The sequence below is a fragment of the Stegostoma tigrinum genome, chromosome 24 (genome assembly GCF_030684315.1).
Source record: "Stegostoma tigrinum isolate sSteTig4 chromosome 24, sSteTig4.hap1, whole genome shotgun sequence".
Lineage (NCBI taxonomy): Eukaryota > Metazoa > Chordata > Chondrichthyes > Orectolobiformes > Stegostomatidae > Stegostoma > Stegostoma tigrinum.
Window position 1 is genome coordinate 19,295,396 of NC_081377.1, and position 26,745 is coordinate 19,322,140.

Here is a 26,745-nt window from a genome sequence, read left to right on the forward strand (position 1 = left end):
GTCCATTGGTATTGAGACCAGTCAGAATTGGTCATGTCTCTTGGTGGCTAATTGGTGTTCATGTATCCTTAATGCCACGTTTCTTCCAGTTTGGCCTATGTAATGTTTCTCACAGTCCTTGTGTGGTATTTTGTCTATTCTGTTAGTTTTATTGGATATGGGAATGGGATCCTTTACCTTTGTCAGTGGCTATCACAGGGTGGTTGATGGTTTGTGGGCTACCCTGATGCCTAGAGGCCTGAATAGTCTTGTTGTCACCACTGGTATACCTCTGATATACGACAGGATGACTAATGTATATGGCCATGTTGTGTCTTCTTGTTGCGGTCTGTCACGGAGCTAATGGTGGATTGTGCTTTTTGGGTTTCCATTTCTTTTTAAAAGTCTGTAAAAACAGGAGCACTTATATGGACTATTTATATGAAACATCTGCAATCAAACACACCAGCTGAGCAAGCAAATCTACAACATTAAGGAATCCCCTCCCTAACTCCTACCCTAGTTAACACGATTCTATGTGCTGATATTTGATAAATGTTGGTAGAACATCACAATCCTGGCATGCATCAGACTAACTTTACACGGCATTAATATGTTTAAAGGGTGATGGTGTGTGTTTAACATATCATTGAGCTTTAAACATGGCAGGGAATGAGATCATGCCAGCCTGGTCCGAGGTTAACACCCAGGTCAGTGTCGTCTCAGCCATGTAGATGATTGCACAGCAGTGTAGGAAAAAGATCCTTCTCCAATCCATAAGGGCCACCATCTTCTCTCCAATAAGATACTGAGATGGTCTACCTCTTACTGCACCCACCTCTCATAAAGACTCATGTGCAACCACTCCCACTGTTGCCTGTAACAGCTTCCTTCACTCACTCTCACACACCTCAACTAACCCTCATGCTATGTGCACTATCTTACTTTGATCAGGACAACAAAAGTGACAGCAGGGCCACCCACTTGCATTTCCCTTTATATCTGCCTCTCTCTCATTTCATGAGGAAAACAGGCCACAGTAGGGCAGAGTCAGGACAGTTGGTGGTCACCTGACATTTGGCTCCTCACCCTTATGTGGAGAGCATCCTGACTTAGACTGGCCTGAGTTGGTGAGTGACCCTGTTGAAGCCCCTGGACTGGTATCAGAGTCTGTCTCTGACTTATTATACCAGAACTCCCTGAGCAAAGGGTCTCCTCCTTGACTGGGCTGAGGACTGCTGACAGCCATGACAAGCTTCTTCACTTTCTATTTTCACTAAACACAAGGCAGTACAGCAGTCATGAGTCCAGTGTCTCTGAGTGAGAAGGGAAAATGCAAAGAGGCAAAGCAAGGCAGTGCAAGGCAGGGATGCTGTGAGTATCCAGGTAGATTCAGAGTGAGTGAGCGCAATGACAACAAGTGAACAAGCTGGAGATGCAGCCTGGTCGAGCCTATGAGCTGGGGTGTATCCCTGAACATACAATGTCCTTGCTGTATGTTATAATTATAGCCACCAGTATAGCATTGAAGTACATATGAACGATATGCTGTGAGGCTTCTTGGAGACTGGCACATGAATGCCTATAACCATGGGATACAAGTGACCAGTAACTGGGTAGCGTGCCCAAGATGTTGATGTCAGGTATTCAAATTGGTGACCTCATGCTGAGTTGAACCAAGGCAATATACCTATTAATTGGTAACTCATTGCCTCTAGTGAGAAGCTCACCATGTCACCAGACAAATGCATAAGAGATTCAGTGGGTTACTCCCATTGCCTGATAGACCTCACTAGATTGTCCACATGATTCTGTCACACTTACCACAGCCCACATAACCTATAAGATTCTATCCATTGAGCAAACTCACATCTGGTTCAATAGAAAAACCCTTTTGTGTAAATTATATCCTTTTTATTGTTTCTCATTGCCCCAGTCTCTCATTTTTATGTTGGGCAAATGAGGTCACCCAAAGCGTAAGCTGCTAATTATTAAAATAATCTCTGAACATAATTTTAAAACAGGTCGTGATCTCCGGTGTACAGATTTCAGGCTAACTTACATCATCAGCCAAGAACAGAAAGTGACAAGCAACCTGGCACCGAATTCTATGCACTGTGAATTTAAAAATAGTTGTTTCAGGTCTGACGCAGAAAGACACAGTCGGTAGAGCATTACCTTCCTGGGGATTGTCTCATATGTCAGAACCACTGATGGCAACAAATGGATGGGTCATTTTAAAGAACACAAAATATCACATATACCAAGATGAATTGTTTTATTTTTACTTAACATCACTTTGCTCTTTGTAAAGCTGCTACAAAATGCCTGACTGGATTTGCATAAGAAGGAACAAGGCTGGAGACGAAGCTGTAACAATGGACAAAAATGACAAACTTTCTTCCTTTCCACCAAGGCAAAGAACATTAGTGAAAAATACTTTCTCTAGTTCACCATTCTGTCCCTCCCCTTTTCTCCCCAGCTCAGCTGTAGGACAACATATGCAATACTAAATTCTCTGTATGCTGCCCAATCTCAAAACAGCACCCTCAAATCTTCTGTGCAGTATCTCCATTTCCAACAATATTTCCTGTAGTCTATGAGAAGATTACTGTCAAACACAAGCATAGTTCATAAAAGGTCTGTGCAGTGGACTTTAATTCTAAGGGTCTTACATAAAATTAATTACGCATTCCTTTGGTTGTATTTACACTTTTCCATAAGTTCAGTCCATATGCATGGTTGCTGTTCTCTTTCCTAAATGATGAGAACTTGCAGAAATCTGAAGTTTCCTTCCTTAAAAGATTGTAGAGACTGGAACAATTGGAGCTTTCAAGGCTGAGATCAATATGTCTTATAGGGTAAAGGAATGAAGGGACATGAAGCTGTTGCAGATAAATGAATATCTGAAAGGCAAGTCAGCAATGACATCAGAACAGACTCTTGGGACTGAATGGCCTAGACCAGTTACTGTGCTCCAAATGTAAGAGTAACAGATTACTCATTTGGAAACAAGCTTACTGATGCATTAATCAGTGTCATTGCTAAATTAAATACTATACATTTTTTTATTTCTAATTTTCAGCTTTGTGGCAGTTTGCTTGCCTGAGTCCACGTACATAGATTGTCCTCAGAGATTGCCTAAAAAGTCTCATTCCAATCCTGAATGCAGAATGTTTATTTCGGTAAACAAAGCATGGTTGACATTTCCTTTTGTCTGCTGTCTAAATGGCAAAATGGATGTCTTTATTCTATTGTAGAACTTCTACAGATCGTATTACAAATACTGAAGATCCACAGCTGTAACCACAAACTACTGTAATCACGAGATATGTTCACTTTCAGACAGATGGTATTTGAACAATTACAGTAGTCACCTATGAAGGTGCATAACTGAACTCCAACACTATCTTTCATAGTTTGCCTAACACTTTCAGCTTCATTAATAAAACTGTTACAGTGTAGCTCCTCGATTAGCAATTAGGGTAGAATTAGCAACTACTTAAGCAACGAATTCCAGCCAGTTGTTTAACTGGTAATGATAAAACCTGTGGTAGAAGATCACACTGATTATCCAACAAATATAAGCCCACCGACTCCCACAGCTACCTGGAATACACCTCCTCCCACCCACCTTCCTGCAAAAGTTCCATCCGCTATTCCCAATTCTTTTGCCTCTCCCGCATCTGCTCCCAAGATGAGGATTCCACTCCCACACATCCCAGATGTCCTCATTCTTCAAGGGCCGCAACTTCCCCCCTGCAGTGGTCGAGAACGCCCTTGACCATGTCTCCCGCATTTCCCGCAACTCATCCCTCACAGCCCACCCTCGCAATAATCGCCAAAAGAGAATCCCCCAGTCCTCACATACCACCGCACCAACCTCCGGATACAATGCATCATCCTCTGACACTTCCGCCATCTACAATCCGACCCCACCACGAAAGACATTTCCCAACCCCACCCTTGTCTGCCTTCTGGAGAGACCACTCTCTCCGCGACTCCCTTGTCTGCTCCGCACTCCCCTCCAACCCCACCACACCCAGCACTTTCCCCCACAACTGCAGGAAGTGCTACACCTGCCCCCACACCTCCTCCCTCACCCCCATCCCAGGCCCCAAGATGACTTTCCACATCGAGACAATGTTCACCTGCACATCTGCCAATGTGGTATACTGCATCCGCTGTACACGGTGTGGCTTCCTCTACATTGGGGAAACCAAATAGAGGCTTCGGGACCGCTTTGCAGAACACCTCCGCTCGGTTCGCAGTAAACGACTGCACCTCCCAGTCGTGAACCATTTCAACTTCCCCTCCCATTCCTTAGACAACATGTCCATTCTGGGCCTCCTGCAGTGCCATAATGATGCCACCCGTCGGTCAAGCCACACCTCCATTTCCTACCTACTAACCTCATCCCACCCCCTTGACCTGTCCGTCTCCCCCGGACTGACCTATCCCCTCCATACCTCCCCACCCATACTCTCCTCTCCACCTATCTTCTCCTCTATCCATCTTCAGTCCACCTCCCCCTCTCTCACTATTTATTTCAGAATCCGCTCCCCATCCTCCTTTTCTGATGAAGGGTCTAGGCCCGAAACGTCAGCTTTTGTGCTCCTAAGATGCTGCTTGGCCTGCTGTGTTCATCCAGCCCCACACTTTGTTAGCTTGGGGTCAGCACTACATGAGTACATTATGGACAAATTGCAATGTGGTGTACATGCACTTCCTCTTAACAGATAATGCCGAGGTAAGGTCAGTCAGAACTGGTGAACAATTAGGGAGGGGAGACAAAGGTTGGCTGTAAGGACTTGTTTTAAAAGTATTGTCAGAATGAAATAGTTTGACAATTTATTTTAAGCGCAGACAGATTTTACTGCATTGCAGCAGTTAATTGTATTAATTAAAGCTCCCAGCTTTAAAATTAAGTTTTTCACAGCTATTCAATGGCAGCAAAGTTGAGATTTTAATTTTAACTTTTAAGATTAACACCTCAATGTTAGACCCTTTTCTTAAATTAAATGACTCTTTTCAAATATCCTACAATATTATAGGCACTTTTCATAAGATTTTAGAAGATGCAGCTTACTTTTTCAAGAGAAACAAATTTAGCATGATTGTAATTTTATTACATTAAAAATTAAGATACATGGCTGAAAATTCAAAAGAGCCCATGCAGAATGCTCAGGATGCCATTAGCCGGCATCTAAGTGGATACTGCCCAATAGCAGATGAGAACGTCCATGAAGTCTTTTTGTTTCTCTGATCTCAATCTGCATGTTTCTGCCTGTTGGAAGTTATTTACCAGAAAGGCAAGATAGTGTTGGGCACACCATACTTCAAACTGCTGCTAATGTTTCACAATTTGAACAGGACAGAGAACTTTTATAAAGGTAAAATACTGCAGATGCTAGAAATCTGAAACAAAAGCAAAAATGCTGGAATTACTGAGAAGGTGAGGCAGCATCTGTGGAAAGAGAAACAGAGCTAATAGATTCATAGAATCCCAACAGTGTAGAAAGAGGCCATTTGGACCATTGAGTTTGCAACAATCCTCTGAACAGCATCCCACCTAGACCTCCCCTATCCCTATAAGCCTGCTTTAATCATGGTTAAGCCACCCAGCATGCACATCAGTGGGCACCACAGGGCAAGTTAGCATGGCCAATCCACCTAACCTGCACATCTTTGGACTGTGAGAGTGTTTCACGTCAACAAGCCTTCATCAGATCCAATGAAGTTTCATCAACCTGAAATGTTAACACCGTTTCTGTCTTCACAGATGATGTCCTGCTGTTGTGTATTTCCAGGTAGTCATTATGCTCTCCTGTTTGCCTCTGAATGCTTGTTCCAGTATTATTGCAGATGAATCAATTGTACACATCAGTGACCAAACATTTTGGAGGAAGTTCTAATGCCTCACCCCAGACCATAATGAAAAAAATCATAAACCAAAACGCAGCCAATCTTCAACATTCTTGGGTAGATAATCTGCTCTCAGGCTGTGGCACCAATATTTAAATATTTTAAGATGTCTTTAACCTCCATAATTTTACTGAAAGCAAGTGGGCAAGATTTTCCGGGTCCCTAGGAAACTGGAGTGAGGTGAGATTGGTTGGATTCAGCAACTAAGTGCCTGTCAGTGCCTTGTGTGGGGTGGGCAAAGCAGCAGATCTTACTCCTGTGCCTCAAACTCACCTCCTTCCTCTGACCACCTCCCCATCCCTCTGCAATTGAACCAACCCCCGCTCTTCCTTCAATCAAATGTCTGTCCCAGTCTCTGATGCCCTCACTGTTCTTCCTCCTTTCTGTGCTCATCATATCCCCAAAAACAAATCTCTCCCATTCTTCTCTCTGATCATCAGGCTGCTGCCTTGTACCTATAGGCTTACCCACCCACTAACCAGTCAAGCTCTCAGTATGGCTGGCTGACAGCTCAGAAAGGCATCTGACAATACACATAAGGTCCTAGATAACAAAGTGTGAAGTTGGATGAACACAGCAGGCCAAGCGGCATCTCAGGAGCACAAAAGCTGACGTTTCGGGCCTAAGGTCCTGCTTTTAAACATAGCAGAAACTCTGAGTTACCCATATTTCTAAGTTTCCCAGTCACTACGACATTCTTTCTGATACAGACTCTGCCTTCACATAAATATCAGAGTCTCACTTTCTAAGTCTAGTAGAGAAATCTTGTCCAAACTTAAATACACTGGAGAAAGCTTCAAGCAGAAATAGTCAATATTTCTATTACTACCATGTGGTTCTCTCCAGCTGCGCTAGTTTGCCAAGAGGATTGCTGGCACCGTCAGCGGACATGATAATTTATTCACATTAGTCATCATTATTGCTTGGGTTCCATAATGGTGACTGCTAAAATAAAAGGTGTGGCGCAAGTGAATAAGATATAGTATAAGTGCAATGCTATCTTTCTTCTCGTTATCTTGCCATATGAAAATTGGAATGCATATCTTTAATAAGAGTAAAAATCTCAGTTGATTAAGTATTAGTGTTGCTAAGTGCTCCTGCAACCATAAAAATTTAGTAGACAATCTGTTATATCAACCTAAAGTTATTGAGTATTTTATGAGTTCATCCCATTAAGTGTATTGTAGCTATGTGGAATAATTTTATAATGGTTAATACTTATTTTCCCATTATTGAAGCATTTTGTTGAACATTTAAAGTTCACTTTTTGCAATGTTTCAGAACAGCCAAAACTACCTTAATGAAATCAATATGACTTCAACAAAATATGAAGAACAGCAATACCGTCACAGAAATTTTTCGAAGTAGAGATTTTGTTGTAAATGATCCCTTTAAAAAATCCCCATAGCAAAAACTACAACAGACTTGCAAAACAATGACTTTCTGAATGCAGCAATATGTTAAATCACCTGAAACCAGTAGATTGTGTTGAGTTTGAGAAGACAGAGGACCCTGGGATTTGAAGAGCAATGATAATGAGGGACTAGAGAGCAATTGTTGAGACAACAGATTTTTCTTACCAGGAAACAACTGGTAAGAGATGTGCATTTTATTTGAAACAACAATTTGTGTTTACACAGTGCCTTCGGCATTGTGAAGCATCCCATCCACAGGACTTTTTTAAAAAAGCAAATTTTAATACTGGATAGCAAAATGAGTAGGGAAGATCACCAAGTTTGGGAAATAGGGAGGATTTTAAAGATTTTCTTAAAGAGAGAGAGAGAGACTGAAATATCAGACAGCTATAAGTCGAACATTTTGGAGATTTGGACCTATGTATCTAATACCTCAGTCACCAATAGGGACAGATTAGAATTGGGGATGTACAAGAGGCCAGAATTGGGGAAATGCTGATTTCCTTAAGGCTGTGGGAGATTATAGGGAGAGAACAGTGAACCCAGGAGGCATTTGAAAACATTGGTGAAGGATTTTAAAACTTAATCTTGCTAACTAACAGGCAGTCTAGGTGAGCACAGAGGTAATGAATGAATAGGACAACATAAGAAATGGGCAAGAGTCTTAGGTAAGCTTGAGTTTACATAAAGTGAGAGACAAGAATTCAGTTAAGAAAGGCATAGGATTAGTGAAGCTTGGAGGTAACAAAACCATAGATGAAAGGTTCAGCAGCAGATGAGCAGAGGCTGGTTTCAGATTTGGGCAAAGTTACAAAGGTAGAAAAAATTTGTTTTCTGATTGTATGAATTTGTGGTTAGAGGGTCATCTCAGGGTTAACAAAAAAACTGTCTTGAAGATTATGATTGGTCTGTCACCAGGAAAAGGAATTGTGATGAAAGGTGCATAGCATGTTTCTATTGTTTTGGAATTTGGATTTGAAAATAGAGGCAAATGGATGTGAGCAGTTCTGTTAAGGTAGTTTTTGTGAAAACACTTAGAAAGTCATTTGGAACAATGAGATAACTACGTCAATTCCAATAAAGCAAGTAACTGCAATAACATCTAGCAGAATCCCAATTATACATGGAATGTTGATCTGCTGATTTTACAACAAGCCACAAACCACGAGTATAATTTGACTTCAGAGCAGAAGATCCAAGGTCTCAGTTCTAAAGAATCAGGAGTTCAGCTCAGAAGGGAGAACATTTCTCCTAATAGGACAATCAAGCTTTTTATTTAGGGAAACCAGTAACGATAACCAAACTAGTTTGGTTTGTGGAATTTCCCAGCCATGACAGTGTGCACAGAAATCTTCAAGTTGTTAGAACTGAAAAAATTTCGACCATCAGAATTGGAAATGGTTCTAGTGGACCCAGAAAGGAATTGTCAAATGTCTCTGCAGTCCCAGAGAAAGAAAAATTATGGGGACAGTCAGTGAAGAAAAAGCTTAAAGGAATGAGACTTTTCTGGAAGTATCTATAAGACGATAGTATTGGTGAGCAGCTTAAAACCTTGTTTTGCTGCTTGTCTTAAGACATTATTGACAATCATATTTTTAAAATATATGGTTTTCTTTTTTATGTAATATTCCTACGTTGTGTTATCAAAGAACATCCTAGAATATGTATGTTTTGGTGACTAACCAAGATGGTAAACAACTGTAAAAATTCAACATATGATTGGCCAAGCTAGGTTACCTTCTGGGATCTGACTTGTCCCATACTACTATCAGCTGGGATCACAATAGATGGAGTTGGTAGCTAGGGAATGGAATTCGGAGGAAGTACTAGAAGAAATGGCTTTGGTCTTGCCAATATTTATTTAGAGCAAATTTTTGAGCATCCAGTATTAGATATTGAACAAGCTGTGTGACAAATTGAAGATATTGGCAGCAGTTTTGGAGGTGATGATGATGTAGAGTCCGGTATCATCAAGATACTTGTGGAACATGGCATTATGTTTTCAAACGATGTCACCAAATAGAAGTTTATAGATCAGAAACAGGAGGAATCAAGGATTGTTTCTTGGGGGAATTCCAGAAGTAGCATTCTCATGGGGTGGATGAGGTGTGCCAAGGAGTCATTGCAGGTCATTCTCTGACTTGGATTAGCTGGATAGGAATAGAAACAGGCAAGAGCACTCAGCTGCAAGATCATGGAAAGGTATGGAAGATGATGGTCTGGTCAAATGTGTTAAATGTGTCAAGGAGGACAAAGAGGGATAGTTTACCTTTTGTCACTTTAACATAGGTTGTATTTGTGACTTTGATGAAGTACATTTCACTATTCTGGCTTGATAGAAACCTGACTGAAGGAATTCAAATGGAATTGCAGAAAACTTTGGCACATTATAAAATCAAGAGGGGTAGAGATAGAGTTAATGGGAGGTGTCTTTTCCCTGGGATGGGGGATTCCAAGACTGGGGACAGATTTTATAGGTCAGGGTGATTTAAAAAAGACATGACACAATTTTTTTAGACAGAGGGTTGTTCATGTATAGAATTAACTTACTGAGAAAGTGGTGAATATGGGTACAATTACAATTTTTAAAAGACATTTGAATGAGTACATGAATAGGAAAGGTTTGAAGGGAAATGAGCTAGGAACAGGCAGATGGGACTAGATTAGTTTGGAATTATGTTTGACATGGACTCGTTGGACTGAAGGGTCTGTTTCCGTGCTGCATGACTGTATGACCGAGGTTTTATAATAGATTTACTACATTAGATTTATTACACTGGGGACGCGATGGTCTAGTGGTATTATTGCTGGAATGTTAATCCAGAGAATATTCTGGGGCCCACATTCAAATCCTCCCATGGCAGATGGAGAAATCTGAATTCAATAAAATATTTGGAATTAAGAATCTAATGATGACCATGAATCCATGATTGATTGTCAGGAAAAAAAACATCTGGTTCACTAATGTCCTTTAGGAAAGGAAATTGACATCCTTACCTGGTCTGGCCGAAATGTGACTCCAGACCGACAGCAATGTGGTTGACTCTGAACTGCCCTCTGAGCAATTAGTGATGGGCAATAAATGCTGCCTAGCCAGCAACATCCTTATCCCATAAGTGAATAAAGGATTAGACTGTTATAATTTTATGATCTTGAAAAAGGGAATTTGGAGAATGATGGTAGTTTATGAAGGCAGATTGGTGAAGTTTTATTTAGACTTTAAGAAGAAGGCCGATGATTGCAGATTCAAAGATTACCAAAGTCTTCCTTTCTATTCACTCTTGTTTCTCTTATTCACGCATGAGATGTAGTGTCATTGGCTGGGCCACATTCATTGGCCATCCCTAGTTGTGCTTGAGAAGGTTGTGGTAATAAGTTGCCTTCTTGAACTGCTGCAGTCCATGTTGTTGTTTAGCATTTCCTGTAACAATCATTTGATTTGTTTGGACACCTCTACTTCTGCCTTTTAACACAGTCACTCGTGTTTTATGACTTCTGCAGGAAATTACTTTCAGATGATCCGCACTTTCTTGAAAGCAGGCCAGGCATTGAAATCCAACAGATGACATAATTTGGAATAATATCCACTTCTCTTTCCAGCATAGCTCACTACACTGGCCCCTGTACCCCACAGGATATCTTTGTAATGTTACCAATGTTATATGAACACTCTACAACCAGGAGTAAGCCTAAGAAATTCCCAGAATGGAAATTGCAATTTGGAATATAGCTGACAGGAACTGTGCTTTGAAACATATATGTTATTCAAGAGAGGTGACAGTGGCAATTTCCTCACTTACAAATGTCATTATATAAATTGTTAAGGTTATTGCACCTAAGTCTCAGTGCAGCACAATAAGGTCTGTCTATTCTCAGCATATTAAGTACAGGGCTTGCAGTATTCCCAATGGTTGGAGAGCATGTGATTATCTTTCAGTTCAAATGCAAAATTTTCAGTAGTTCCTAATGCCTTTGGTTACTGACTCTGTTTTTTCATAACGGTTAAAAGCTGAAGTACAGTGATCTGAAAGGGAAAAAGAGGAAAGATTTAAAAACAGTTATACCATAGGAAGTAGGCAATATTAACAATCATCTGACAGAAACAACAGAATGAATTGCCATATTTTACCAACAAAAAATGGCACAGTCACAGACTGCAGGGCTTGGTGTCAAAATTCCAAAGCTATCTGCTCCTAACAAACAGTGGGAGTACTTAAGTATAAAATCCCAGCCAATATATTTAACATATAATCATACCATATCCTAGTATCAGATAGATGATGTATAATCATTACTGTTTGAGGATCTTATTACCATTAAGTATTATGCTTAATTCATTTTTTTTCTTTTAAAAACTCAATTCAATATTATTGCAGATTATAAAATAAAACTTCTCTTTGATAACTATGGCTGTAACTTAATTTATCCCTATCTATTGAATGGACTATTAATTTACACACATCCAACTCTTAATACCAGTCGTACTCCTCAGATATAAGTTCCTGCATTTAAGATTTTTCAGGTTAAATTGCTTTTGCAATATGAGCTCTTGATTCACTTTTAGTTATGTTTGAAACTCAACTTTAAAAAGTTGCATCTTAACAAAGGGAAGAATAATTATGATTGTTGTGAAGGAGAAAGATGTATCTCAATAAAACATTTTGTCTAATCTGAAACACAGCAAGTGGCAAACATAAATGAAATACCTCATAGTTTATCAGCTCCTGGCCTGAAAACCACAAGATAGCAAGAAACACTAGGTTCTCTGGATGTTGCTTGAACCATTCATCCCTGCATTCACCCCCTCTATACTATACAACTTGCCTAAAGTATTTCCAGATGTACAATAGACAGCCATTCATGAGATCATTTGAGGTAGTTAAAAACCCCACGAAAGAATATAAATTGAAGTCCAACAATGAACTTATATTTGCATTAATTCTTCATCATGTATGGAATCTATTCATAATACTTTACATGAAACATAAGAGCAGGAGTAGGCCATTCAGCACCTCAGGCTGCTCCCCCATTCTGGGTTATGGCAGTTTATCAACTTTGATGCCATTTTTCTATGTCATTCCTTATATCCTGTGCTAAGAAATCAGGTAGAAAAACTTGCTGTTGAAAAATTAATTATTATCTGAGGAAAGTTCAAAATCATGCACATCTTGCAACGTGTTTAGGAGAGTATATAACTAACAACAAGCAGAAAGTCAAAGTTTGTGATTTTTGGTGTGTGTACTACTTAGATGGCTCATAGCTATCTGTCTTTGCTCACCACACATTATTTAAAACCGTTCAACATGCAATATTCTATTCATTTTAACGAAGCTTCAGTTTCTTATTTCTGTAGACGCCAAGCCCAGTCCCATGTAGTTCAACTTGCTCTTGCTCTGCAGAAGCAGAACACACTATTGCTATTTCTATATGTGCTAAAAAGAATCTAAACATACTTGCAAAGAAGTAATCACTGCTGTACAGTCAATGTGTCTTTTTTTTATCTCCGATAACAATGAAAACTGATGAAGCTAGAAGTGAGAGGGCGAATTATATATTACACCACTAAAATATTAAAACCCACTATGTGTCTAAATATATGCATACAGAAAATTTGGTTTTAGTGATTTACCGAGTTTCTAAGTACATTTACAAGTGGAGTCATTTCAAGGCCTAACCTGCTTCATACAGCCCTCTCTGGTCTTGTTGGGGAACAGATCACACTGTAGCAGATGATTTATCAACCACACCACTACTACTAACTTAGTATGTTTTTGCAAAAACTCTGTAAATAGCATTTAGATTTACACTAATGTGAATGATTAATTACCCAATTGTACACTATGCCTACAAATAACAACTTTTCATCCATGACACATTCCTCACAAAATTGCATTTTTATTTAGCATCAGTTCTGAATAATGTTGTGAACAAGGTGAGGCTTAATTAAAAGCTAAAGTCATTATAAACAATTCATTAAAAAGATTTCTGCTATTGAAAAATAGAATATGAGTCATTGGCCACGCACTGTTAATTTTCTTTATATTCATAATAAACAGAGAGTGCAAGATTAGAACTTATTAGCAAATTAGTTAAAGTTTTGCAATCACTCCTCTAAAAGCTTACTGACACAACTCCTGTCCTGTTGGCATTGTTCTTTTCTCAACCATTCTGTCTGCCACCAAAAACCCGACAACCCATTCATCTGTCAATACCCTGTAATATTTGGTATATTTCAAGGGTTCTTTATCAATGCAAGTTTTTGTAGATATTGTTGTTGAAAACAAAAGAATGAGAAATTGTACAAAAGTCTCCATACTGTTTAAATAGCTTGCCCCACAAGTCTAATATGTATTGTGCATCAGCAGATTACATGCTGGTCACCATATTTCAGCATACATACACTTCAGCAGAAGGAACTGTTGGAGTCTACTGTTGACAGTCAGAAATTCAATATTCCAAGTGTCCACTCAAGAGTGCAGAGAACTGAAATTTTGAGAAGACTGAAATCTATCATTTTGAACAGGACATATGTGCCACATTGAGGGAAATCTATTATGTAAGTGGTTTAGGACTAAATCCAGATTTCAAGTATTTAGAAAAAGAAGAAAAGCATGGTCAAAGCAATCTTTTGTAAAAAGACTTTATTTACATGAAAAAAACTATTTCCTCTTTAAAAACTGAAAACAATAAATGCTGGAGATCACAGTGGATCAGACTGCATGCATTGAGAGAGAGCTCTTTAAAATACTTGTTTATCCAGTATTGGGAACAACATTTCAGAACACAATTTTTATACTTCTTAGGTATTTATCATTCTCAGTGTGAAATATTTCAAGTCAGTTTTAAAATGGCTTTCATGAATTTATAGCTTCAATCTCAAGTGTGAGTAAAATTAGCAAAAATTAGTCTGGGTGTCCTCAACCAAGAATACCCAATGAAAAGAAACACGGCCGTATTTCTCCACTTATCCTTTTGAAAAATAAATCCACAAAAATATCTTTTATTCATTGTGCTGGGTGTCCCTTATAATTGTATGCAGAGTCCTGGGAACATCAGCAGAAATTTCAACTGGGTGGCAAAAGTAGAAACTAATGTGTAGTTTTGTGTACTGTCTGGAAGTTCTCTCCCTAGATATCTCTATTTGTTTTACTGCTCCTTTAAGATGCTTCCTTCCCAAGTATATTTTTCTCATCTGTGGTTCAGTGTGAAATTTTGTTAGATAATGTTCCTGTGAAGCACCTTGGAAAAGTTTAAAACATTAATGGCATAACATAAATGCCAGTTGTGACTATGGTTGGTGTGCAATATATGATTTGAAACATTGGATTGATCCTGTGAAATAGATTGATGTGATCAATACTGTAAAAGTAGGAGAAGCTGGTGCTGAGTAATTTTATAATCAATCTATACCTTGTAGAATGTGTGTTTATTACAGAACAAAAATATGCATTATTCAACTTTTGACTTGGATCAATTAAATAAACCTGTTCTCAGATCATGGTTTGGATATATCATTAGTCAGCAATAGCTGCTGAAATGATCTTCCCTTGCTGTATTTTAATTCCTATTTCAACCTTGTTGCATTACCTTGCCAGTTAGCAGAATTCTCAGAACTGACATTATAGTAATTATATATCAAGTGATGTGAATTCAGATTTATCACCTATTTTGTTGGTTATATGTTTGCAATGTAAGTTACAGCTGAGAAAACAACACTGAACATGACTCATGTTACAGCTACCACATCTTTACGATTACTACTGTTGTGAGTGTATTAAAGACTTATTGCATTACAAATGCTGAGCTACAGATGTCATTGTGTTGTTAAGTAATGTAAAAGATATCTGTGCAGAATATTAGAGAATATTTTACCAATTGGTATGGGCAGTTCCCAACTTTAAAAGTGTGAATTACTTGAAACAAGGAAACTAAAACAGGTGAATCAATCATAACACTTCAGCAGAAGTCATATGAAGGACTTTTAGATCTATTCAGACATGCAAGTGTAATACTATGCTAAAACAACAAGTTTTAACAAAGGAAACTTGGTTCTGAATGAATTAACAACAGGAAATGAACTGAAAAAGGAAAATGGCTTATACAAATTATCCAAAGTGAAGGAGAAAGATGCTCAACAGAATAATACAAGCAATTCAGAAGAGGTAAAATGTAAAAGGAACATCAAGGTTAGAGGATGAAAACACCCTGGGATTATTTAACAAACAAACAGCAGGATCTCTGAGGATGAATGAAAGGTGGGACAAATGGCTTTCCTCCTTGATAGCTATTAGTAAAAAGAAAAATAGATATAACAATCTTTTTCTTGATTATCTCACCAATATGAAAATTATTAGAATTTATCTGTCTAATTTGTCTGTTGACATATTCAATCTGTTGGTTCATATCTTTAAGAGCATACAATTAACTGTACTAAGTAATAAGAAAAGTCATACCAGAATGAATGTGCTGTAAAAATAAAGAATAAGGTATGGGGTGCATAGATAGTCAATGATGCCTGTATATGACATAGGCTGAGTGTGAAGTCAGGAGTCTGGTTCACCTGATAAGTTTTAGTAAGCTTTCCTCAACTATAAATTCAAATTAAGAATTAGCCTCTGACAGTGAAAGTTGGTTGAGTAGCAATATTAAATGAAATCTGACTGGCAGTGACACATCAATGTCACATTAAGCTAAAGTCTTCCCAGACCATTGGGCTACTTTTTCGTGAGAGGCATGGATGACTGGTAGTGGTTTAAATCTGAGGGTCATTTTGTCTCAAGCAGAGGGGCAGGTTGAGAGGGAGAGTCCTTCTTGGTGATCTCAGCTGGTTGCAGGAATTGAAGCCATGCTGTTGGCTTCAATGTGCATTGCTAACTGACCCCTGACAGATTTAGTATAATGTAGGGAGATGAGATATTATTCATTTTGGTCATGAGGATGGAAAATTAGAATTCTTTTGGTGTTCTGGGATGAATCTTACTGGACTTGAAATGAGAGGCATAGATAGAGTCGATAGCCAGAGACTATTTCCCAGGGCAGAAATGGCTAGCACGAGGGGTCATAGTTTTAAGCTGGTTGGTGGAAAGTATAGAGGGGATGTCAGAGGCAGGTTCTTTACGCAGAGAGTTGTGAGAGCATGGAATGCGTTGCCAGCAGCAGTTGTGGAAGCAAGGTCATTGGGGTCATTTAAGAGACTGCTGGACATGCATATGGTCACAGAAATTTGAGGGTGCATCCATGAGGATCAATGGTCGGCACAACATTGTGGGCTGAAGGGCCTGTTCTGTGCTGTACTGTTCTATGTTCTATGTTCTATTCACTCTGTTCCTCTCTCCACAGTTATTTGCAGACCTACTGAGTTTTTCCAGCACTTTGTTTTTATTTCAGATTTCCAGCATTCATAATACTTTGCTTTTAAATGACATGTTGATTTTTGTTGCAAGGGAATTGGAGTACAGGAATAAAGAAGTCTTTCTACACTTGTACATGTTTTACTGAGACAACACCTGGAATATTGTATGCAGTTTTGGTCTCCAAATTTATGGAGGGATATACTTGCATTGGAGTTGGAGCAGAGTTCACCTGATTAGACCCTTGGTAAGGAGGTTTGTCCCAGGATGACAGACTGATTAAATTGGGTCTATGATCTCTGCAGCATATAAGAATGAGAGATCTCAAGAAAACTCACACTATTGTGAAAGGCTTTCCCAGGGTCAATACTGAGAGTTTATTTTTCTGCTGGGGAGAGTTGGATGTACAGGGAGACAGTCTCAGGAATAGGGGCTTATAAGTTAGGACTGAAATGAGAAATTACTTCACTCAAAAGGTTGTGAACCTTTGGAATTCTCTATTCTGGATGACCCATTATTAAAGCGTGTCCTTGGTCTTTCAGGGAATCTCGGAAAATGGGAAGAGGATGGCAAAATGGAGCTGAAGTCCAAGATGATCCTACTGAATAGTGGAGCAACCTCATAAGCTATTTGATGTATTGTTGCTCTTCTTTCCTGTGTTCTTAATCATTTACAACTTTCTCAGCTGTTGCGTAATATATTCGGATAGTTCAACCCATGACAATCAAGATGCGTCAGAATGCACTTTCCCACTTTAATCTACTCTTTCAGGATTAGAAAAACCTCCAGCTCTTAGAAACCTTGGACTCCCGTTTTGCTACAATCAAGAGACTTTTAAAGCGATTACCTCACCGCTGATCCCTGATTTCCTCTTTGTTAATTCTTGATTGTGTCCAGCAATATTGGTTTCAGCCCCTTCACTCTTGTTTCTCATTATTTTAAAAAAATCGTTGGTCTATATTATATATTCAAAAATGTCTTAGTTTGCATTGTATGGAACAAACGGAGATCTGTTTGGGGAATGCGAGACTTTATTCGCCGTTTCTATTTCATGGTCACATTTTCATATAACAGGTTGCACTGGCAGCACATTACTGTTGATCTAAAGGTGAAATCTAGGATCAAAACAACCCCACTTTGCTAAGGTCCAAGCATGTATTCTTATATTTAGCAGAGACAAGGTATTAATTAAACTGACGCTCATATCTGGAGGTCGGTGGGAGCACGCCTGCCGCTGGCGTTACTTGCCAATGACATTCTCCGTGAGGGAGAGAGAGCCTGCTGGGGACTGTCGCCGTCTCCGCTGTACTTCGACTCGGAGCTCGATTCACAGATTGATTCGGGAGTGTCGGGTCTGCTGGGCCTTTTGAGGTCGCCTTTAGAAGCTGTGCGGGCCCTGGTCACACTGAAACCACACCTGCCCCGGTGACCGGGCTCAGACTCGGTGGCGGAGCCGCTGCGCTCGGCCACTGTGGCGCAGCTCAAGGTGGCGCTGACTCGGCGCAGCTTGCGACTGGCGCTGGCGGAAATCGCGGGGGGGAACGGGGCGCCGTGAAGAGCCGGGTATAAGGTCCCGGCGGTGGACTGCTCCATCTGACTGGCTGAGTGCGAGTTCGGGCTGAGAAGTGAAGCCGTCTTTGCGGGCTCATTCCATTCTTCCCCCTTTTGACTGGGAACTTCCGATCCGCTGGACTTTTTGGGTCCTTCAGTGCAACTTAACGCTGTGTTAGAGTCTGCATTATATTGAGTGGCCATGGGAGGCTGCTGTTGCGTTTCTTTATAACTTTGTTTCAAATCATCCTGAGTGGGTTTGAACTCGGGAGGTGTAAATATCGGATACATTGTAGCCTCCGCTTGTTTCTCCAGCAACAGGCTGTAACCAATTGGAGCACTGGGGACCATGGTGTGCGTGTGTCCCGCTGCCGAGACAGAGATTCGCTGAGCACTTGAATTCTTCTGTGACTTGCTGATGCAGATATCACCCACGTCCTCTTTCAGTTTGGGATAATATCCAAAAAGCCCCAACTCCGACTTCTTACAGCCCAGATGAATGATTTCGAGGATGTTTAGAAAGAGGGAAACTGCTGAGATGCACAGCATGAATAGCATGAAAACGCTCTTCTCGGTGGGTCTGGACACAAAGCAGTCCACGATGTTGGGGCAGGGCAACCGTTTGCACTTGTACAGAGGATCTAACTCCAGTCCATAGAGCAAAAACTGACCCATCATAAATCCAACCTCGACCACAGACCTAGTGAGAATGTGCAGGACATAAGTGCGGAGCAGAGAGCCTCTGAGCGGTGCTTTGTTTAATTTTCTGCGCTCCAACAGTCTTAACTCTCGCTCTAACCTGCGCCTGTCTTCCAAAATAGTCTCAGTCTCTTCCAGTTCACCCTTCAGCTCCACTTTCTTCTTCTGCCTTTCTTTCTCCAGCGCCCTGAGCCTGTATAGTGCATGGCCCATATACACTAGGGATGGCGAAGATACGAAGATAACCTGCAAAACCCAGTAACGTATGAGGGAGATTGGGAAAGCCTTGTCGTAGCACACGTTTCTGCAGCCAGGCTGCTCAGTGTTACAGATGAACTCTGACTGCTCGTCATTCCATACGTCTTCAGCAGCCACTCCAAGGACAAGCATGCGGAATATGAAAAGTATTGTCAGCCATATTTTCCCAACAATGGTGGAGTGGACATGAACTTCCTCCAAAATCCCTCCAAGGAAATTCCAGTCGCCCATGCTCACTGCTTTATTTCAGGTTGGAGTCCTAACAACAAAAATCATTGGCATTTTAGACAGCTTGTTTGTTTAATTAACAGGTACTTGATGGGCGATAGATCTTTTTGGGAATGGATATTATGTATTCTGGAACTAGATGGAGTTAAGATACAGCTTAATTATGAGTTAATTGAAGGGGAACATAGGTTTGAGGGGCTTCAGTGATGTTCTTCTGTTCGTATACCTCATTTTAACCAAAGACAATTACTTGGTCCAAAAGAACACCAACAGATTAATTTTCTATGGTATTACACACTGCATTTGGCAAGGCTACATCACCCAATTTCCATTCATTGTGTCCATGGCAATTAAATACCATAGGGGTGCATCATGAGCATTAGATTTGGCTGAATTCCCCAAGAGGAGCATATATTAGAGACATTAAGAATCTGTAGTTTGGATCACACTGAACCATCACATCACAAAGTTAATCATATTCCTTTTTAATCAATAATTTTATAACACTGTAGTGAGAATTGCGTGAATATTTGTTCTTCTAACAGCAAACTTGAATAAATATTGAAGCCCATTTGAAAATGTACAAATCCAGAACTAAAAGCTTACTCATACTCACCAAAACCACCCAATGTACACTGAATAATAATTGCTCTTAAGATTAACTTTATTTTGTTATTTTATCAAGGGATCTCATCCACAGGACGTGTAAAACAAAAAGAATAGCATTAAGCAGAGGTAACAAGGTGTAGAGCTGGATGAACGTAGCAGGCCAAGCAGCATCAGAGGAGCAGGAAAGCTGACGTTTTGGTTTATGTGCCTGAAACAATGGAGATTGTTTACATACAAAGATTTATACACAAGTAGCATTTCCTGCAACTTCAAAGGGGGTGTGTTTAATACAGTTAAGTGTGATTGTCCCCACATGACTACCTCTACATCGGGGAAACTAAAGGCAGACAGGTGACCAATTTTCAGAAACATCCCTACAGTCTGCAAACCTCACACTGAGCTTCTAGCTGGCAGTTTCCCTTCCCACCTTACTCTAACTCTAACCTTTTTGAACTCGGCCTGATGTAGTATTCCAGTGAAATTGAATGGCGGCTTGAAGAACAGGATGTCATTTTTCAACTGAGCACTCAATGTTGAGTTCAGCAATTGTTAGGTCATAACTTTTACCATATTTTGTTTTTGTTTGTTTGCTGGAATGGTTTCTTCTGAACTAATCTCTCTAATTTTTCTCTTCCTTTGGGATAGTAACTATTCAGGATTCTGCCGTCACAACACCTCTGGACCCATCATGTGATTCTTTATTTATGCCTCTACAACTCCCTTTGATTTTGCCCCACAAAACCCTTTGTGATGTTAATCTCTGTATTCCTTTATTGCAATACTCACCTTTTGTTCTTTGTCCCATCACCCCTCCCCTTCTCTTGCCCAAAACCTATGACATTTCTCACTTTTGCCCAGTCTGACAAAAGCTCAGCAATCTGAATATGAACTTTGCTTTTGTCTCTGTACAGATTCTTCCAGACCTACTGTGTATGTCCAGTAATTCCAGTAATCCCTGTTTTTATTTCAGATTTTCAGCAAATGCAGTATTTGCTTTTGTGATTTTCTCTGTTTAGGTTAGGGCAGATATACGGTTAATTTCGTCGGCAGGAATCCCAGAGATGCTAATCACACATTGCAGCATCTGTTGGGAGAAGGCACAAATTCTCACAGTACTCCCAGAGGAAGAATTGTAATCTATATTGATGCCAACCAAGATTTATACGGTGAGGTGAGCATCTTGTTCAAGCGGCACAGCATTGAATTGACACAAGTCTTGAGCATGACCATGTTGGATCAAAATTTTCCCATTTCTCTCCAGGAGATTTTCCTTGAAATAGTGGAAAGAAAATCACCAGCAACTATAAAGAAGAATAGTCTGAGAATCACCATGGGAACAAGGAGGGAGAACAATAGAATCAGTCAAGGACATGAGAAGGATAGGGGGAAAACCTAATTTAGGGCAAATAGAAGGTCAAGAGGTTATTTGTAGTGGGCACAGGGAGTAATGTGGGAAAATTGGTTGCAGGCACAGGTACTGCCGGGGAGAGAAATTGCATTGGACACAGAAAAGGTTGTGGTCAGAATCTTGTGGTCAAAACAAGAAATTTCAGGGGTAGAATCAGCGATTGCCCACTGCTCAAATAGTTGCTTCAGAATATCTTTTGGAAGTGGCCTTTTTGTCCACAGTTTCTGTACCAAGAGGCATGATTTAAAAAAACATGATAAAGAAAGTATATTTTGAGTTCTCTAGTAATTACATTCTTTAAACATCTGCGCATCTGAAAAAATTGATCTTTCCAGTACATTTTCTTCATGGTAATAAGATGACCAACATTGTTAAAATTGGTGAATGTCTTACTATGTAGCACAAATGCTGTACTGTCCAATCAAAACTCGATTAAATTTGTACTGTTCATAATATTGTTATAAGCTGTTACTCATTCTATTTGCTTTCTTTCTAAAATTGAATTTCAGCCCATTTTAAACTGTACCCTAAACAAGCTTAATCATTTAAAACATTTTTATATAGCTTCCACATTGCAGAAAATACTCTTGTAGTTTGTCTTGATGACAATTTTAAATGAGTATCAGGAACACAGAGTACAGAGGACAAAACAGGGAGAACTGACCTGTGCCAAATCTTGAAACATCTGAGCTATCGAATTCACTCACTTGTAGATTTTACATTTGTGCTTCAGGTTCAGTATCCATTGTCAAGCGGGTAACAGAAGAATGTTTGGATGGTTTATGTTGAAGTAATTCCAAATAGTGCTTGTGTGTGGCACTGATCTCTGCTGCTGCAGTGTAACACTTATAGCAAGAGAGAAATCAATTTGCAGCGGACGACATGGTGGCTGAAAGGGCAATAAGCTCAATCAGCATCGCTGTACTTATCAACAGCAATGCCTGGAGGAATTATTGTCCTGCTGCATACAAAATTGAATCAAACCAAACATTTTATCAAAAAGTAGGATGAAATGCCTCCTATTTCTGTAAAAGCAGCATAACTTGTAGACTTCAAAATCAAATTAGGCATTTGTAACTAAATTGCCTAGAGGAGCAAACTTGTTTTGTCAAAACCAAATTTTTTTTTGTTATGATTCCAGAGGGTGCAAATAACTGATCAATAATTTTGTTCTTTAAAAACAGGAACCAATCAATCGGTCATGTCCAATTTCACAGTTAAATGAATAACTTTTTGTTCCATTAATAAAATGTTACTTGTGCCCAGATATGAAGAGAAAGAGAGGGATTAGCTTTTTAGGATGTACTTCTGACAAATTAAGAATTGGCTGTTCCGGCAGCACGTACTGAATGTCTCCATCAGAAAAAGTAGTTTTAAATACAATGAGAATCACTGAGTGAGAATTTAAGTTGCTTGGGCACAATGTGTGTCCACCAAATTCAGAAATGGTGCCTACATTGTATTCCGAAACTCAAATTACATGATTTCAAGAAAGCACTCACCACTGCCTCTTCAAGGACAAGTAAGGATGGGCAATAAATGCTGGCTAAGCCATCCCATGAAATAATGTTTTAAAGCTAATGAGTTAAATTATGCTCAACCCCATGATGCTGAGGGGATCAACATGTTCATAATGGCCACTGGATATGTGCAGTACAGACAGACCAATCAACAGGTAACATTGATGATGATTGAGTTATGATATAGTTGTCAGAACACAGACATAGCTGCAGAGTTACCAAGGATATGAACTAAACATCCAGGCACATTCATTATTTAGGAGGGACAGTCAAAAGGGGAAAGAAGCTGGGTAGTGTTGTTAGTAAAGGGATAGTCAATGTTACAGTGAAGAAGGATGTGGCCGCAGAAAATCATTATGTGGAAGCTGCAAGAGCAAGCACCAAGGGCCAAGAATATTTTTGGTGGTTGTCTATAAGCTCTCAAAAGGTAGTGCAGATGTAAGGAAAGGCATTAAAAAGTAAATCGGATGCATGAAATAATGATACAGTTGTAATCATAGGTAACTTTAACTTATGTATTGATTCGGCAATAATATTGTGGAGGAGGAATTCCTGGAACTTGTTTTTTTTTGACCAATACATTGAGAAACCAACCACAGAACAGGCTATTTTAGACCGGGCATTGTGCAAACAACAACAGGAACTATGAGGGCATGAGATACAAATTGGCAAGGATAAATTGGGAAACTTATTCAAGGGTGGCTAGGCATTGGTTCATATTTGAAGAATGTGCGCATAAATTACATGAACAATTCAGTCCTGCCTGGCACAACATAAATGAATGGTGGCTCAGTCATGACTAAGAAAGTAAATTAGGGACAGTATTAGATCTGAAGAGGTGACATGATATTCCCAGGAAAGGCATCAACGTGATGATCGGGAGCATCTTAGAATTCAGCAGAAAAGGATACAATTTTGATCAAGAGAGTGAGAATAGAATGTGATATTAACATTGCAGGGAAAATTGAAACTGCCTGTAAAATCTTCTGTAAGTACATGAAGAGAAAAAGATTAGTAACAACAAAAGTAGGTGCCTTACAGTCAGAAGCCAGGCAAATTATAATGGGGGGACAATGAAATGGCAGAAGACTTAAACCCATACTGTGGTTCTGTCTTCACAAATGAAGGTTCATATCCAGAGAAGTTAGGGAACCAAGGATCTGGTGAGAAGATGAAATTGAAGGAAATCAGTATTAGTATTAGTGTTAGGGAAAGTAAAGGTGTTCAAGGCTGACAAATCATCAGAGCCTGATTATCTACATCCCACAGTATTAAAGAAAGTGGCCTTGGAAATATTGGATGCATTGGTGGTCATCTTCCAAAATTCTTCGGACTCTGGAGCAGTCCCTACAGATTGGAGGAATGTAACCACTAATTAAAAAGGAAGAAAGAGGGGAAATAAAAACAGAATCACAGACCTGTCAGCTGAACATTAGTCGTGAGGAAAATTCTAGAGTCTATTGTAAAAGATGTGACAACAGAACATTTGGAAAGCATTAGTGGGATTGGACAAAGCTAGCATGAGTTTATGAATGGCAAATCATGTTTAACAAACCTTCTGGAGTTTTTTTCCAGTATGGTACTAGTGGAATAGATAAGGGAGAACCCGCAGTCCTGGTGTAATGTCGATTTTCAGAAGGCTTTTGATAAGGTCCTTCATAAAAGGTTAGTGGGCAAAATTAAAGTGTGTAGGATAGGCAATTACGCATATTGGCATGCATCAAAATAGGGTGACAGACAGACAGAGAGCAGAAATAAATGGGTCTTTTTCCAAGTTGCAGTTAGTGACCAATGGGGTACCAAAAGAGTCAGTGTTTATGCCCAGCTTTTCATGATAGATCTAAATGACCTGGATGAGGTAACCAAATGCGACATTTTCAAGCTTGCTGATGGTACAAAACTGAGTAGGATTGTGCTTTGTGAGGACAATGCAAAATAAGGCTTCCAGGTGATTTAGACAAGTTCAGTGAGTGGTTAAACACATGGCAGATGCAGTGCAGTGTGGGTTGGTGTGAAGTTTCACAGTGTGAAAACAGAAAGGAAAAGTATTTTTAAATAGTGAGCTATATTGGGAAGTGTGGATGTACAAATGTTTCTGGGTGCCCTTGTACAGAAGTTAATGAAAGTAGACAGGCAGGTGTAACAAGCACTTAGGGAGGCAAATGATATTTGGCCGTCATTGCAAGAGGATTTGAGTTCAGACATAGGGATACCTTAGTTATACAGAGTCTTGATGAGATCACCACCCAATGAAAGGATATACTTGACATGGGGACAGTAAAACAAAGGTTCCGCAGGCTGATACCAGGGATGGCAGGATTATTCAATGAAGAAAGGTTGGTTTGACTGGGCTTCTACTCACTAAAGTTAGAGGGATGAGAGGTGAAGTAATTGAAATACGTAGAATTCTAACAGGTCTGGACAGACTAGATGCAGGGAGGATGTGTTCCCTACTTGTGGAATTGAGAAACACAGGTCTCAATTTCAGGACATGGGGTAGACCATTTCAGACTTTTAAAAGTCCTTCAGATGCTTTTAAAATCTAAAAACGTATGTCTCTTTTTTGGATATATTCAGAAATTGGGCTCCACAGCCTTCTTTGGTAGAGATGGAGACATCAGTTACAAGCTGGTTGCCTGAGATGCCATCTCAGGCAACCAGCTTGTAACTGATGTCCATTTCAAGCCCACCGACTCCCACAGCTACCTAGAGTCCACCTCCTCCCACCCACCCTCCTGCAAAAATTCCATCCCCTATTCCCAATTCCTCCGCCTCCGCCGCATCTGCTCCCACGATAAGACATTCCACTCCCGCACATCCCAGATGTCCAAGTTCTTCCAGGACCGCAACTTTCCCCCCACAGTGATCGAGAACGCCCTCGACCGCGTCTCCCGTATTTCCAGCAACATGTCCCTCACACCCCGCCCCCACCACAACCGCCCAAAGAGGATCCCCCTCGTTCTCACACACCACCCCACCAACCTCCGGATACAACGCATCATCCTCCGACACTTCCACCATCTACAATCCGACCCCACCACCCAAGACATTTTTCCATCCCTACCCCTGTCTGCTTTCCGGAGAGACCACTCTCTCCGTGACTCCCTTGTTCACTCCACACTGCCCTCCAACCCCACCACACCCGGCACCTTCCCCTGCAACCGCAGGAAATGCTACACTTGCCCCCACACCTCCCCCCTCACCCCCATCCCAGGCCCCAAGATGACATTCCACATTAAGCAGAGGTTCACCTGCACATCTGCCAATGTGGTATACTGCATCCACTGTCCCCGGTGTGGCTTCCTCTACATTGGGGAAACCAAGTGGAGGCTTGGAGACCGCTTTGCAGAACACCTCCGCTCAGTTCGCAACAAACTACTGCACCTCCCAGTCGCAAATCATTTCCACTCCCCCTCCCATTCTTTAGATGACATGTCCATCATGGGCCTCTTGCAGTGCCACAATGATGCCACCCAAAGGTTGCAGGAACAGCAACTCATATTCCGCCTGGGAACCCTGCAGCCTAATGGTATCAATGTGGACTTCACCAGTTTCAAAATCTCCCCTTCCTAGTTCAACCCCAGTGGTTAGAACATCGCTGGTGGAAGGCTGCTTTTTTTTAGTGAAAGAGATCTCAACGAGCTTGAATGGATGACCTTGAGCAGCTTAAAGGCTTGATTGTGAACAGCACCATCTCAGCCTGGGAAGACACAGTTTTAGATCCTGGATGAGCAACAACAAGTGCAGTGGTGGAATCCAGAGAAAGGAGGATGAAGATCCTCTTTCTGAGAGGCTACAGTTAA

The 26,745-nt window shown here is 40.3% G+C and overlaps 1 protein-coding gene across 4 annotated transcripts; it reads right to left on the reverse strand.

Annotated features, from left to right (window-relative positions):
- Positions 1-302: 302 nt before the first annotated feature.
- On the reverse strand, positions 303-22,235 carry gja9a (gap junction protein alpha 9a). 4 transcript variants are annotated; one of them, XR_009447169.1, is made up of 4 exons: positions 22,087-22,235; positions 17,517-19,436; positions 10,317-11,343; positions 303-385 (listed from the first exon to the last, which is right to left on the reverse strand). XR_009447169.1 is itself a non-coding variant. In XM_048558310.2 (3 exons), the coding sequence occupies exon 2, from the start codon at positions 19,406-19,408 to the stop codon at positions 17,870-17,872; it is 1,539 nt and encodes a 512-aa protein (XP_048414267.1). In that variant the 5' UTR covers positions 19,409-19,436; positions 22,087-22,235; the 3' UTR covers positions 7,062-11,343; positions 17,868-17,869. The 4 variants fall into 4 exon arrangements, 1 of the variants encoding a protein (XP_048414267.1); XR_007250177.2 differs by lacking the exon at positions 303-385 and having other exon boundaries at positions 7,062-11,343; positions 17,522-19,436; XR_007250176.2 differs by lacking the exon at positions 303-385 and having other exon boundaries at positions 7,062-11,343.
- Between the last annotated feature and the right edge of the window lie 4,510 nt (positions 22,236-26,745).